This window comes from Microtus oregoni, unplaced genomic scaffold, assembly GCF_018167655.1.
Source record: "Microtus oregoni isolate MIOR12 unplaced genomic scaffold, Mior012 000069F_ref0000032, whole genome shotgun sequence".
Taxonomy (NCBI): domain Eukaryota; kingdom Metazoa; phylum Chordata; class Mammalia; order Rodentia; family Cricetidae; genus Microtus; species Microtus oregoni.
The window spans coordinates 2213005-2227542 of record NW_024543976.1 but is presented as its reverse complement, the minus strand read 5'-3'; the positions used below and the strand labels follow the sequence as shown (position 1 = coordinate 2227542).

General features: G+C 46.1%; 1 protein-coding gene across 3 annotated transcripts in view; it reads right to left on the bottom strand.

Annotated features, from left to right (window-relative positions):
* The window catches only part of LOC121440635 (piezo-type mechanosensitive ion channel component 2-like), a 346630-nt gene that overhangs the window by 4285 nt on the left and 327807 nt on the right, over positions 1–14538 (bottom strand). For all 3 annotated transcript variants that reach the window (XM_041641417.1, XM_041641418.1, XM_041641419.1), the window contains 9 exons: positions 13582–13714; positions 12376–12523; positions 12062–12276; positions 10845–11003; positions 8833–8980; positions 4292–4480; positions 3629–3721; positions 2204–2376; positions 638–766 (listed from right to left, as the gene is read on the bottom strand). In XM_041641417.1, coding sequence (XP_041497351.1) covers positions 638–766; positions 2204–2376; positions 3629–3721; positions 4292–4480; positions 8833–8980; positions 10845–11003; positions 12062–12276; positions 12376–12523; positions 13582–13714 — 1387 coding nt within the window. The remainder of the gene's footprint in view (positions 1–637; positions 767–2203; positions 2377–3628; positions 3722–4291; positions 4481–8832; positions 8981–10844; positions 11004–12061; positions 12277–12375; positions 12524–13581; positions 13715–14538) is intronic.

Sequence of the window (14538 nt, the reverse complement as noted above, 5' to 3'; positions counted from 1 at the left end):
CTTGTTACTCAGAGGGAAGTTCAGCAGAGCCTGCTAGGCTGGAAGACAGGGGCAGGGAAGGGCAGGTGTCAACACTGGAGGCCATCTGTGAAGCCATCTCCTGCCTGCTTTCTTCCTTTGAAGGTGGATGGTCCACTGGGTACCTAGCTCAGGAGGTAGGCATGATGACAGAAAGCCTGAATTAAGTGAAGTCCTTGTCCTACCCCTTTAAGGGAGCGACCTTCAGACCAGGGAAATGAAGCAAACACTGGCTTGTATTATGACGGACAGATAGATGCAGGAGAACGTGAGGAGTTTCGATACCTCTAGACACACGGGGGATCAGCACAGTGACACCCCAGGGGGTAGAGAATGGGGTCTAAGGACTGAGGGAGGGTTGCCTTGCAGCAGGCATTGGCCACCCAGAGTGGAAGAACAGTGTGCCTCACGGTGGAAGGAGAGCAGGACACTTCACCATGGATGGAGAATGTCCCCGGAGCCACCCCCACTGTCATTCACAACATACACATAACGACCGGCAAATTGGAGACAGAGTCCTGGGACTGAGAGCTGTCACTCGCATCCTCAAACGAGTTGGGTTGCGTCAGAAGTCTCCACATTCTGACGCAAGCTCTGTTCACAGGGCTACTCAACTTACACAGGAGTGTTTGAGCTTTCTGTGTCGTTGCCGGCGATCATTTTAGCTATATTATTTCGTGTTTCGTTTGCCAGAGGGAAAGAAAGCTTATCGGTTGCTATTTCTGCTTTGGCACCCAGAGTCATGTTTCTGTGATGGAAGGAATAAGAAGAAAAAGGAAAAAGCTGAAGGTTAGTGATTGCTCTAAGGTCTGGAGGAGAGACCCGTGCACCCTTGACTCACTGTTGTGTCTCACCAAGTTTTCAGTGAGTCCAGATTTTTTCATCCCAACCGTCCTGATCACCCCACCTCCATTTCCACCCTCTTAAGCAGTCAAATTCATAAAATTGAGGGAGACCTCAACCCCATGAGGCAGAATAGAGGGATTAGAGTCTGCTGGCCAAGCAGCAACTGTCATGATGAGCTCATGGGAATCTCAGAGACATTTATTTGTAAACGTAATGATGTCAGTCTCCATGGTAACCAGCAGACCCTGTGTTTAATCAGAAGTTACTTTTGTTATGATTTGGTCGCTCTTCAAAGCAAGGGCTAGAAAACAAGTGTTTGGCCACTGGTCCAAATGGGAACTGAGAGATAGGAGACATTAAGGAGAAAATGAGATTATGGAAAACACTGAACGACCTCTTTGAAGGGGCCCTTTCCCATTTTCTTATGAGCTCACTTTAGAGTCTAAGATTTCCTCAGAACTTGTCATGATCCCTTCATTTTGCTGTTTAGCTTTTTTTATACAAGGTTTCCCTCTGTAGCCCAGGCTAGCTGTATTGCTCAGGCTGCCCACTGTGATTTTCTTCTGAATGCTAGAATTACAGATGTGAGCTATGATGATTTCTTATAAGCCAGGAAGTTCAAGTTGTGGTTTCAAATGAGCCTGCTGGAGGTCTTCCTGGGGTTCTGGTCCTCAAGACTGTGACAAAGGAATCTAAGCAGCCATATTCCATTGTGCTGAGGTCCCCCAGTGCCCATGACTAAAGCACTGGGTGAAATGTCTAGATGCAGGACCTTTTAGCAAGACATCCTTAGGTTTTCCAAAGGCAAAGTCGGGGGTGTATTCTCAGGCTTGGTTCTGGTGGGGGTAGGGGTAGAGCTGGCTCTCCTGCTTCTGGGACTGCTAAGGTACCCCCCAAATCTCACACCCACAGAACAGACCTCCCAAGGCTTCTCTAGTGGAGCAGGGATGCCAGTGGGACCCAAGCCTGCAAACACAGCTCTCTATTACTCAGACCAAACTTCAACTTTTCGTAGCGATCTTAACTGAGCACACGGACTCTATTTTCTAACCCATTCTTTCCCTTCTTTCTTTACTCTTCTGTCTTGCTTACAGAATTCATTGCTGGCCTCTCTTAGAAAAGAAAAAAAAAGAAAGCCTGATTTAAAAAGACCCTCAGCCATTCTTAGTCTGGCCATTGGTTCCTAGAAAAGCCATTTCATCAGTGAAACACAAGCTTTAGCAGAAAAGGCAAGTGGCCAAACGTAAAGATTGTGTCAAGTGGTGTTACTGTTTGTTCCCCCAGCCTAAGGGAAGAGTAGGGTTAGGGAAGGATGCATGGAAGGAAACACAGTAACTACCTCTGAATACTCCATGAAAAAACAACAGAGAAGAAACTATTGGGGTCGGTGAGCTCCTGTATCATTTTCTGCTTACTGGGAGGGCTGATGGTCCACAAAGAATTTGAGTTTCCTTCCAGTTCTGCTACTGTTATGTCTTCTTTTTCATAATTCTCCAGAAATTGCATAGCACCCTGCACACACACAAACATACACGTTGTGAATGGATTCTACACATGCTGCTCATGAAGGAAACAACTCATCTTTCGTTCAACCGATTTTACGAAGAAGTCTCCATAGGGAGGACTGTTTACACGGTGCCCAGACTTTAGGTTTCCCAGAGCAGGAACATGGCAGCTCCAGTCACATGCCCAACCGTTCCTATCCACCCAAAAAGGAGGGCCTCATAATCCACATCATGTTTCCCCATTGCCAAGAAATCCGTGAACTGAGGAAGCAGACCCTCCTCACAGGAGACAGGATTCAATCCACCCAGGCCCTGTCCTTAGGGATGCTAATCATTTGAGATTAGTTTTGTTGCTATGGCCTTTAAGCGACGATTTTAAATAGAAGCATCTGTTTGCCTGATCTGTTTCCGTAAATTGAAACTATCCTCTGTGGAACTTTTTTATGATGAAACTCGTGTTATTATCTTATTGTTATTATGTTATTATAAATGATAGAGAAATGAACAACATTGGCTACATCCCCACCACGAGCACACTATCAAGGACTTATATAATAAGGGACACGTTTCTTTTGGTTTGACATTTTAAAATATAATAGTCTGATTCTTTTCCCATCTATATTTTATTTGAGAACTTGTCATAAAACTAATAGGATTCTTAAAGACATTTTTATCACAAGAGAAATTACTTAGGAAATCATCTCTTCAGATAACAAAGCGTGTACTGTGAATATGGTCAGAAGCGTGGACCTTTTCTTCCAGGAGGACTGTTAGAGGAACCAGTGCCAGCTGGATTCATGGAATATATTTGGTATGATTTCCTTAACCAACCAGTTTTTTCTAACACTCAAATCACATCAGTTTCTGCTATCAAAAGCAATGTGTTCTTAGGCAAGCATCCACCTAGTTGCTTTCCCATATTTTGAATTAATTTTTTTTAACTTGAGGTTCCCAGAGCAAGCAGGCCAATCAAAGACCAATATCACCAGTTTAAAAACTATATGTATTTGTTTAAATGAGCAAAACCCTGTTGAACTTTCATTAAAATGTTCCAAGTTAAACTCGTGTTTGCTGTCATTTACATTTCTCATGCTATCTAAGTAGCTGATGACTGGCCGGGTGCCACAGGCACCTGAGGCGTCTAGAAAAATTCATCATCTCACCACTAGGGGGCAGAGCAAAGCTATCCAGCTTTCTGACACCAGCACGAGAGCCCGCATCGAGGCGGTCTTCCTTGAGTTCTGCCCACATTTACTTACAGTGTTGGTGGTGAAAGAGTGTAGGAATGTTTTATACTTTGCATTGTCCATAACCTTCAGCTGGCTTTGCTGGGCACTCATTGTGAAGATAGGCTGCAAAACAAAAGTACATGGCAGTCAGCAGGAGAGCGGTACTTCCCTGCCTTTGGGTTAAAGTAAAACCATTTCCTCTTTAGGAACTACTGATCCCCTGAAGGCAGTTGGCCTCAGAGATCTCTTTTTACACGGATTAGTCCTATACTCAAAACCAATGAACCGTTACTATTATTACTGTTGTTACTGTTTTATTATTTGCTGTGCTAGGGATCAAACCCAGGCCCTTGCACATCCTCGGCAACACAACCTCCCTGCCCTTCATATACCACATGTCTTCTGATCAGAGAGCATTTAGGTAAAGCTCTGGCATCAACCAGGGAGTGGTGGTGCACGCCTTTAATCCCAGCACTTGGGAGGCAGAGGCAGGAGAATCTCTGTGAATTTGAGGCCAGCCTGGGCTACAGAGTGAGTTCCAGGGCAGTCAGGGCTACACAGAGAAATCCTGTCCTGGAAAAAACAACAAAACAAAACTGGCATTGAGAACTATTACTACGAACCCTAGTCAGGGCTCTCATGAATAAATGCTGCATTAGGAGAGGTCCCAAACCATGGGGGAAGCTAGGTTACCTGATACCCTCCCAGGGTGATTGTGACTGACACATCCAGGGGCTGGTTGATAACCCCCGCGACAGATTTGATCAGAGACATAAAGAGCAGCGGGAACCACACGATACAGATGAGCAGGACAATGATCATGCCGCCCATGCCGTACTTCACTGCTTTCTTCTTCTTCTGGCCCCGGGGCTGGGGGTATCTCTGCAACACAAGGATTCAGAAAGATTCAGCAGGTGCCCGAGAGAAGAGGGAGGAGGCAGGGTTAGACAAGGGTGAGCGCTTCCCTCACTGCCCTGGGGAATACAGACTTGGTCCTGATTCCTCTTCACAAGGGGCAGAGACCTATCCCAGCCTTGGAACCGAGGGATGAAGCTGTACCAAAGCCCAAGAGGCACCCGTTAAATTCAATGCATAGTGCATGCTCTCAAAGACCCTGTTGTTCTGGTTCTTTAGCTCTGCCTGGCCAGCGTGGCCCTCCTGTGGCCAGTGAGTGAGAAAGCCCCTCTGAGTGCTGGACATGGCTGGTGAGAGGAAAAAAGGAATTCATGTGGTAGGAACAGGAACAAGAGCTATCACAGTCTCTGGCTGTGTCACCTCTGCAGGCCACACCACAGACTCAATAAGTCCCCCCCCACACACACACACACAGGGTGGGAGGCGAGTGGGAGGAGCTGGCTTTTCTTGAGAAGTTAGTGTCTGAGGTATGTGAGTGTCTTGCATGTTACTCCTGCGCACAGCCTTTCTCAGTTACTTTCCAGGTTAGCTGACGCTATGGTTGGGGTTTGGTTTGATCCTTCTGATACTCAGGTTGAGCTGTGATCACCAGAATGAGCATTAAGAGATGATTAGAGTCTTGAATGAACCCATCTGGAGAGAATGTAGTAATTGGCTATCTTGAAAGTTGTTCTGCTATGAATGCCAGTCCAGCCGGGTCTCTTGTATTTTCCTTGTCTCTCTAGGCGATGTCCTGTACCACCTGAGAACTTTCCCAACAAGAAGTCTGTTACTAGAGGTGGCCCTCTTCATGGTGAACCGGACTCCTAATTTACCCCATATGCAATCCTTGACAGACTACAGAGAAGACCTTGCAAAGGGGCTGCCAACTTTTTGTCCCAGGCTACTTCCCCGTTCCTCTCTCGGTAACTCAGTGCTTTATTGTTGGAAGACGGGAAAACCACAGTGCTGTTCCTGTTATAAGTCTAATTAGCTTCCCAGAGCATGCTGGGAAGTGGCCTCATGGGGATGAGTGCAAAGTTGGCCGTTCACCTCTTAAGTTCATGGCAAACCTTTGCCTTTCAGGAAGCTGTTCCTGCTTCACAGAGTACACTATAATGATCCTATCACAGAGCTTCCAACAGAGAACAAGAAAGAGGCACTTGGGTCTCAATGTGCTAAGTACTGGATGGGCTATGCAGAGCAGTGGGAAGGCCCCGGGGAAAGGTGAACCAAATCTTGGGCTAGGGAAGGCCTGTGAGGGGAAAAAGAAATGCCACATTTGACATTTGAGCTTGTGAAGACCAGGAGAAGTGAGCAGGAGTTTTCAGCGAGTAAAGAAACTCACTAAGGTCTTAAAAGTATCTGGCAAACATCCCTGTGAGAGCAGAGGAGAGGAGACAGGGATTGGGGCAGCCGACTTAGGATCAAACAGAAAAGGAGATGCTCCATCTGCCCCAAGCCAACTCACGTTTCCCACTAACTCGCTCAGCAAAGCTTCCCTACCTACTGGTGAATCTGTTTTCCCAGAAGCTGCTTTCTGGCAAGCACCTGTTTATTACATGTGTGCTTACTGCGAGACAAGATATTCACACGTCTTTCCTGGACCTCACGACCTATGCTTTGGGGCTTGCATGCCGTAGCGAGTCCGGCCACACCAACGGTGCTCAGCAAGTGTTCACAGCAGACTGAAAACAAAGGCCTCAGATTGTTGTTCCATTTACAGTCCTTTGTCACAAGTTGTCCCAGCCACTTTGGCTTACCCATGCCCTGGCATTTGTGCTGCCATAGAAAGGGAATGTGGCAGCTCCCCAGGCTTCCCAGGAATGTGAGGCCATCTGGAGGGGAACCTGGGGCTTCTCTGAGGATAAGGGAAGGCCATCATCCTCTCTCCCTGTAGGCCCCATGACTGTGGATCCAGCCAATGTCAGATGACATATGCTAGAGGGGAATTGTGGGAACTATTTTTTGTTCTAACTCACTCAAGAATGTAGCCTGATCTCCATTTATAGAGCGTCTGCATACTATTAGGCATCATGAGTGCTAGAGAAATGATTTAATAGTGCGAGAGGTTCGTGGGGTCTGTGAAAACACCTTTGTCTCCAGAACTGTGAACCACAAATAAACCTTTCTTCTTTTTGAGTTGGTTTGCCTTAGGTGTTTAGTTATAGTATTCGCAATCTAACATATGGAAGTAGATTTAGTGTCTCCATAAAGTAAACATTACCCTGGGGCCCTAAGTGTGTATCTACTTGGATGTTTCCAATTTGTAAGGTAGCCCACTCTGTCATGGAGTAACATTGGTCCTTGGAAATGTCTTATTTTCCAATGACATTTATTGGAGCTTTTGGCTACTTGTCCTTTTGTTGGTTTATGTCTCACAAATATCAACCTAGTTTTGCATGGTTTTCACAGTGTTGAAAATAGCTGTTATTTCTGCTGCCTCTTATGTTTTTCTAGTGAACCAAGTGATTCTTGATTCTTTCTGGTGTTCTCTTATGTGGCTATTTCTAGGGTCTTTATTACCCTGGTTATCACCCTGTGTCCTTTGATGCTCGTGTTTTCCCTTCTTGTTGCGTATAGTTTGTCCTCAGAGGACTAAGGAATGGGACATTTTCTATGCAGTATTGAGAAGTTGTGGAACCTTGCAAGGCATTTGGTGTCATCATGAATAAACTCATTTTTTCTTGGGAAATGGCCTTGTTATTACGAGAGGCTGTCCCCTCTTCTTTATCACATTTTCTTGTTTTTTTTTTTTTATTTGGTTTTTCACTATGCATAGAGAGGCAGGAAGCCAAACAGATGCTGCCCTGTAGGACCAGGAGTCAAAAACAAATCTCTTTTCTTTATGAATTACCTCGTTCCAGATGTTTGTTACAGCAATAACAAAAGAATAGACTAAGGCATCATTCCAGTGTTTGTGCTCTTTAAATATAAGGACAAGAGGCTGTAGAGATGGCTCAGTGGTCTGGCTGCTCTTCTAGAGGACCCAGGTTAGATTCCCAGTACCACATGGTGAATCACAAGCATTGGTAACTCCAGTCCAGGGGAATCTATCAGCCCCTCCAAGCCACAAACCTGCAGTTTCCTGGGAATCTGATTGCAAACCCTATTTCCAGGGAAAAAAAACATGGTCTGTGCCCCTGCACCATCCTACCAATTTTAGGGGCTTCCAGTTGAAATTTACTAGAGAGTAATCCCACCAAAGGTGTGTCAGGAACACCCTGCAACCTCAGTAAACAAAAAAGAGAAAATAGAAAAAAATTCATAGCGGCCTTCTGAGACTCAACTTGAGAACCACAAAAGAGTATATGTAGCTAACGCTGAGACGATCTGTTGCTTCATCTCTCTTTGGAGGAGCCCACATCTGTGCTGTCTGGTTTCTTTAACTTCCTTCCGAGTGCTTATTCTGTTCGTAGCTCTTAAGCTTGAACCTATCTTAGAATACTTCTAACAAAATCTCCAGCTCTGCTTCATGACCAAAGTCCTGGAATTCTTTTCAGCATCCAAGTCACAAATTCTGGTTTGGCCTGAGCTGGGGTTCCTAAACATTTATAGGAATCTTTCAGTGCGAATTCTTGAGTGGCAGTGTGGAACCATGTCTCTAGCTCCTCATCTCTAATAGGCCTCAATGCCTTCAGTCCCATAGACGTCATAAACGCATGTGCCTCCTGATGAATAATAGAGCTGGCTTGCTGGGGAGAGCTGGGAACACACACTAGATGTTACACACATTAGAAGAGACGCTTTGAAAGACAATATCTCAGAGGTAAGACAGGAAGACATTTTCCACTCCTTGGCTAATGTTGGTGGTGTGCTTCTGTTACCATGATACAAGATACTCTGGTTCCATACGACAAGCTTTCAGAATATCCAGTAAGGCTAAACTATAGTTAAACTTAATAGCTACCTATTCTAAGAACATTTTAAAAAATCATTTCCTTTACCAGGGGGATTAAAGTACCCATCCCTCCTCCAGATGAAAGCATATGGCAAGCATGAGTCCACATTGCCCAACCAACCCTAGTTTCTCTGCACTCGGCTCCCCAGTGAGCATCCAAGGGTGACTGGGTCATGTGGCAACTCATCCCTTCTTTTACATCAATTACGATACAATTGCCAGAAGAAGAAACATCTGGATGCTGTTGCTGACAATGGCAGAAGTGAATTGAAAGCCTACAACCCCCAGTGGGTTGGAAATCAATGCTGTATTTTTAGCTCCTGGCAGGTTTCACGCCCCCACCTCTGTCCATTTGGCCGCAAACAGGCAGCATCCGCTTTAATCTTGTAACCAACCGGTGCTCCCTGGCGGGAACGAGGCACTTTCATGGGCTCTTTACCTTTTCCGACTCTCGCCAGCACTTTAAGATGAAAATGTGTGCATAAATGTCCTCCACACAAATCCAGCTGGAGAGGCTCAAGGTCGTGTCTGTCCACACCCAGTCCATCACAGCCCTCAGCTCAGTCAGGAACGGGACCAGACGGAACCTGCAGAGAACCACATTTAGTCAGACGGACATTTGGAGGATGGCCCCATTGTCTAGCTCACCTCAGAAGTTCATGCGGAAGAAATTTGTTTAAAAGGTGATGAGTTAAGAAAAACTCTCAAGGCAATCCTCATAGTAAAATCCACCCGGGAATACAACTGCTTCACAGTATAAATTGAATATATGGATTGATATTTTTCATCCCTATTTTTTCTGATGGTTGTAACCAACTGGGATTTCATATTAAGAGTTGATTCTGTTTCTTCCACCTGTGTTTGTACTGTAAGAATCAATGGGCAGAGGGTTATTTGAGTTGTTACGGCTTTGTTGATGGATGAGTCAGGAAAGCGTCAACATCTGATAAAGATGAGAGTGGATGGGGGAGGCAGGGGGACCAGGGAATGTCACTGGAGCCAGAGAGAGGACTCATGATCAGCTGCTTGCCTAGGTTAAAGAGGTTCACTGCTTTCAGTTGTACTGGGGAGTGGGCTACCCTGAGCTCCGTCAGGCTCTGAGGAATATTCCAAGCTCTTTGAATGAGATTTTTTTCTGCCAGGCTGGGGAAGTAGGCTGATTCTAGGATTCCCTACAGCAGTGTTGTTATCACTCAAAACCTCTGTCCTGGGCTACCTGCTTCAGCTCTACAGATTAAATAGTAAACCAGCACCTGGAAGACACAGTCCTCCCAGGCCTAGGGTAGAACATGTGGTTGATCACAACATCAGGATGCACCCAAAACCACTTCTGACCTATCACCAGAGATATTAACTAGTGCCATGGAGGGGCCAGCTGTGCCTACAGCCACCTTATCTCTTGAGATGTGGTGTAACTTTTGAAGGAATGCAAGGGTATGCTATCACAGAAACCATCATACGGAAGAAGATATGGAATGCAGCTTGCTTGATGAACTATCAGAAACAGCATGAGGGGCTTCTTCATGCATGAACTCCCAGCACACAAAGAACTCCAGGGGTGTCTGGAATGGTGCTGGTCCCAGCCATTCTATTTTACTATGTCCAGAAAGGTATTAATACTTCAGGATTCTCTGTGTCTATTCCGCTCCCCTTTCATTGCTTGAGAATTTCATACATGCGTATAGTCCACCTCTCATTTCCTCCCCTGTAATCCCTCCCCTGTCTCTCTCATCACCTTTCCACCCAACTCCGTGTGCTCTGTTTGATTGTTTAAACCCACAGAGCCCACTTAGTGCAGTCTATATGAGTATGTGATTAGGAACATCTGCTGGAGCATGGGTAGCTTTCCAGGACCCACGCCCTTGAGGGAAACTGAGTCCCAGTCTCCCATGGCTAATAGCAATGCCAATAGCATTTTAGCTAGTGTGACCACATCCCTGCTCCAAGATGAGGGTTTGTCTGGACTAACTGATCTTATGCAGATCCTGTGCACGCCATCACAACCGTCACAATCATAAATTCAAAGGTGTGACCACCTTGCTGTGTCTAGAAAACACTATTTTATTGTAGCCTCCTCCCCCACACTCCTAACCCTCCTCTCCTCCCCCCCCCCTCCATCTCCGGCTCTTACGATCTTCCTGACATACTCTCCTTCAATGACCCTTGAGCTTCGGGAAGACTTTTTATTCCCAAACATTATCATGATAACTAGGTAAGTTACTAGAGTGAAAATAATCCAGCGTGGATGATTCTAGGGCAACTTCCTGGCAGGTATTCAGTGATTAAGTGTGAAAGGATGCTTAAAGCAGGACCTTGTGTGGGGCTGACACTGCACGAGTTTCTGGGTGCCTTACATCCCCGCTTTCTCTCCCTCCTCCCTCCTGGTGAAAGAAACACAATGTCTCCCCACTGCTTCCACCCCAGCAGGGAGAGACAAGGCAGTGCCCTCACCCTTGAAACAAAAAGAGGTTGACATAATTGTAGCTCTTGGTGAGGAAGTTTCCAAGCACGCGCGTTGGGTAGCCACAGCGGATCTGATAGGCAGACAACCCAAAGTACACACACTTCACGAAGTACCAAAGCTGAGCCACCAGGTTCTGGCTGAATTTCCTGAAAGACAAAATTATGGAAGATAGAGCAATGGGATGCTTTTCCTGTACAGAAGGCAAAAGTTTAGAATAAAGAACAAACAAATTTCCCCTCTGCCACTATAACCTAAGAGAGTGGATGGACGCCTTCTGTTTATAGTAATCTGCTTTGTTTTTCTTTTATTTATTGATTGAGTTGTTCACACACTGATTATTAACTGGGCTACAAGACACATTTAAGGTGGAACTATGGATTTCAAAGGCCATATAGGAGAAAAGGGGGAACTTTGGGTGTGGGAGAGATGGGAGAAGTGGAAGAGAATTTGAGGTACTAGAACTCAGCTTACTGAAGACTTTTAGATATATATCCCATTCTAGGTGTCAGGGGAAAACCAGTAGCCACCTTCAAGCCCCATCCCTAGTAAACTTCAGGTTGCCTTATTCTTGAAATAAGATTAAGCGAGATTGCTGTATAGCCCAGGCTGGCCTCGAACTCATGACTGCTCCAGCCTCCTGAATGCTGGGATTACTGTGCACCTCAACTTGCTCAGTAGTATCTACCCTTTATAAATTCACTCATGCCAATTCTTAGTCTATTTTAACCATTAGCAACAGTCCTGACAGAAACAACATCATTTTGTAATGGGTCTACCTGGTCCCCTACATGGGCTTTTCGGGTTCCATTATCATCCATGTGTCTGATATTATCACTTTCCCCTTGTCATCTCCTGATATTCTTTGAACCAGCTGAATAACCCAATTTCTCATCAGTTTCTTATATGACACTGTCTCATGTCCTCTTCCCCTTTGACAGATGCACCTAAGACCAAACTCAGTTCCTCTTGACATTGGCTGGGTGGTAGAGACAAACACAGCTCCAAGTTCTTTGGTCTGCCCTGGATCTGAGACAGTCACTTCTCTTATTTCTGAAACCTTTGTTTCTGCAAACATGGATGAAATACAGTTGAGGCACTGAGGAGGATGAACAAACTCCTACTCTGCGTTTGAACCGAATATCACTGAGATCCTTGACTTTCCCTGTCCCGCCGTCCTGGCGGATCTCTGTGGGGGAGACCTTACCTCTCAGTCACACTGGGTAAGATGAAGAACATCCAGAAGTGGATCCCAAACACGAGGATGACCTGGAAAATGACCTTGCCCAGCACAGTCTTCCTGAGGTAGAGCGCACGGTCCACCACCATGGTTCCAAACTGAATAAGAACCATCACCAGGAATGGCCCGGGGACCTGGTCTTCTGATAGAGAAGAGGTGATATCTGCAGCCGCCGAGTGTTTCTGGGGAGAAAAGAACAGGCTCAGCCTGAGTGGCACTTCCCAAGATGGAAACCTTCCCTCCTAGTCAGTGGATGAGGGCAGACCCTCGGCCCAACTTACCCCAAAGGCCCAGAAGCCAAAGACGATGATGATGAAGTCTACAGTGTCGGCCAGGAACATGAGCACATACACGTCAGTCACAGCACTGTAGTCCGGGTGGATGAGGTCATAGAAAAACTGCCGGATGGGTACGTATATCTGCAGAGTTCTGCAAGATAGGGCCACTGTTTCACAAGGGCACCATGGGGAAATGGCTGACCCCGCTCCAACTCCACTCTCCTGCTCCTATCCAGGCCTCACCTTCTACTACAAGCTAAGGCAGAGACCCTTGGAGAGACCCCTGCTCAGGGAGTACAGAGGAGTCTACTGCCAACGCAGGTATGATCTGGAGGGTGCCATGACTCTTCCCTTACTTGAAGCCGAATAGACTTGTGTAAAGCCCTAAAAGCCAGGCACTGGGTTTGTGGCTGTCTGGGTCTGGCTATTCACTCTACATGAGACTGTGTTGCAGAATTCTTTATATTTCACCCTAAGCTTATATAACATTTTGGGTGAGACTGTGACTCAGGCCAGAGGAGGAGCCTACGAGGCCACTGAGACCTGGAGTTCCATATCTGAGCAGATATCAGATGTCTCCTGTCTCTTCTGATTTGGAGCCTTATGCCCATCGCGGCGTCTCCCTGCTGCTCTTGGCTTTTGTTTCTTTTCTTTGCCATTTCCACTGTGCAAGCATGTCTCTGTCTCTGTATTGTCCTTCAAGCCCTATAGCTTCACTGTGACTTGGGTTCTTCCTTTAAATCAAAGCCCCATTTAAGAGCTGCAGGCTCTCCAGGTTCGTGCCTATCTATATTTAGGGCTGGGCCTTGCCTGTGTCACATCACAGTCCCAGTCCTATTGTGTCTTTCTCTTTGCTTGTGCTTGGGCATTGCCTTGTTGAATCACCAGCAAGGTAGAGGGACCTGTAGGATGATGAATAAGGAGCCTGGCCCAATGCCACCCAGCCCCATTATTGGAGGAAAGAGAGCATCATGACTCCCACCCAACGTGAACCTTATGCTCCTCCATGCCTGGCTGGGCTTTCAGAAGCAATGCCTGAAAGCTTATAAAGTGAGCCCTTGATGTAGGCATTCACTAAGAGATGGTTTCTAAAGCACTATAACCATGGGTCACTGTCTGCTATTGCAACAAACGCCTTCTCCCTTCTTCACCTCTGGTTTCTAGGGAGTCATTGGTACCAGCTCCAGTCAGAGCACACAGCCCACTCACTTCTTTATGGTAAATGCCTTTGCCTTGATGAAATGCTCTTGAAGCTTTTCCATGTAAAGTTCTCTTTTGCTTTTCTGTTTAATGCTCAAAACACTGCTTCCTCTCTGGCTACTGTTCCGGGTGCTTGTGCTACCTAGAAAGAGCAGGAAAAGGAGAGAGGTCAGAGACTTGAGGGTTAACAGTGGATCTGTCAACAAGTCAACAGAACTCAGTTTGGGCGTAGAGCCCTGGCTTTCTCGTGACCCAGAGGATGCAGGGCACCGATGGCTTTAAGACTGACTACTGAGTGTTCAAGGAGCAAACTCCTATGCTGACCTGAGGCTGGGATAGATCTGCGGGTTCATACCCAGTGGCTTTCCCTTGCATGGTTCTGTAGCATTTGTTCAGGAAGAAACACAGAGGGGAATAGCTTTATTTGTGCTCACTAGTGTTCTAGGTCTCAGATTTTCCAGATGGGGGTGCATGACTCAGACTTATTCTCATATTCTGATTGCTCCAACTGGAAAACCAGTATGACTTGATCTCCCAGTATCTGCTCCAAAAGCAGGTTCTGAAGAGAAATTCCTGAGTCCTGGAGAAGTATCAGACGTGAGCCCATAACTACAAAAGCCCAATTACTTCCAAATAGCAACTTCTGGATCACACTCAACGTTTAGTAAGAAATTAAAAACTAGCTTAGGAAATAATTAGATAACTTTATTGTAAGTCTCCAAATGAAGCTGATCCTTGTGGCACATGCTTGTAATTATAGCTATTTGGGAGGTGGAAGCTGGAGGATTTGAACATTCAAGGCCCACCTATGCTACAGAGTGCAAAGCCAGCCTGTGAAATGAAAGGAGACAATAGCTCAGGCTAAAAACTAGTAAGACAGAAATGGGTAGGGCTAGAGCCCGGTGGTAGGGCATTTGCCTAGTATACAAATGTGTGAGAGAGTCTGGGTTCAGTCCCCAGTAGCCC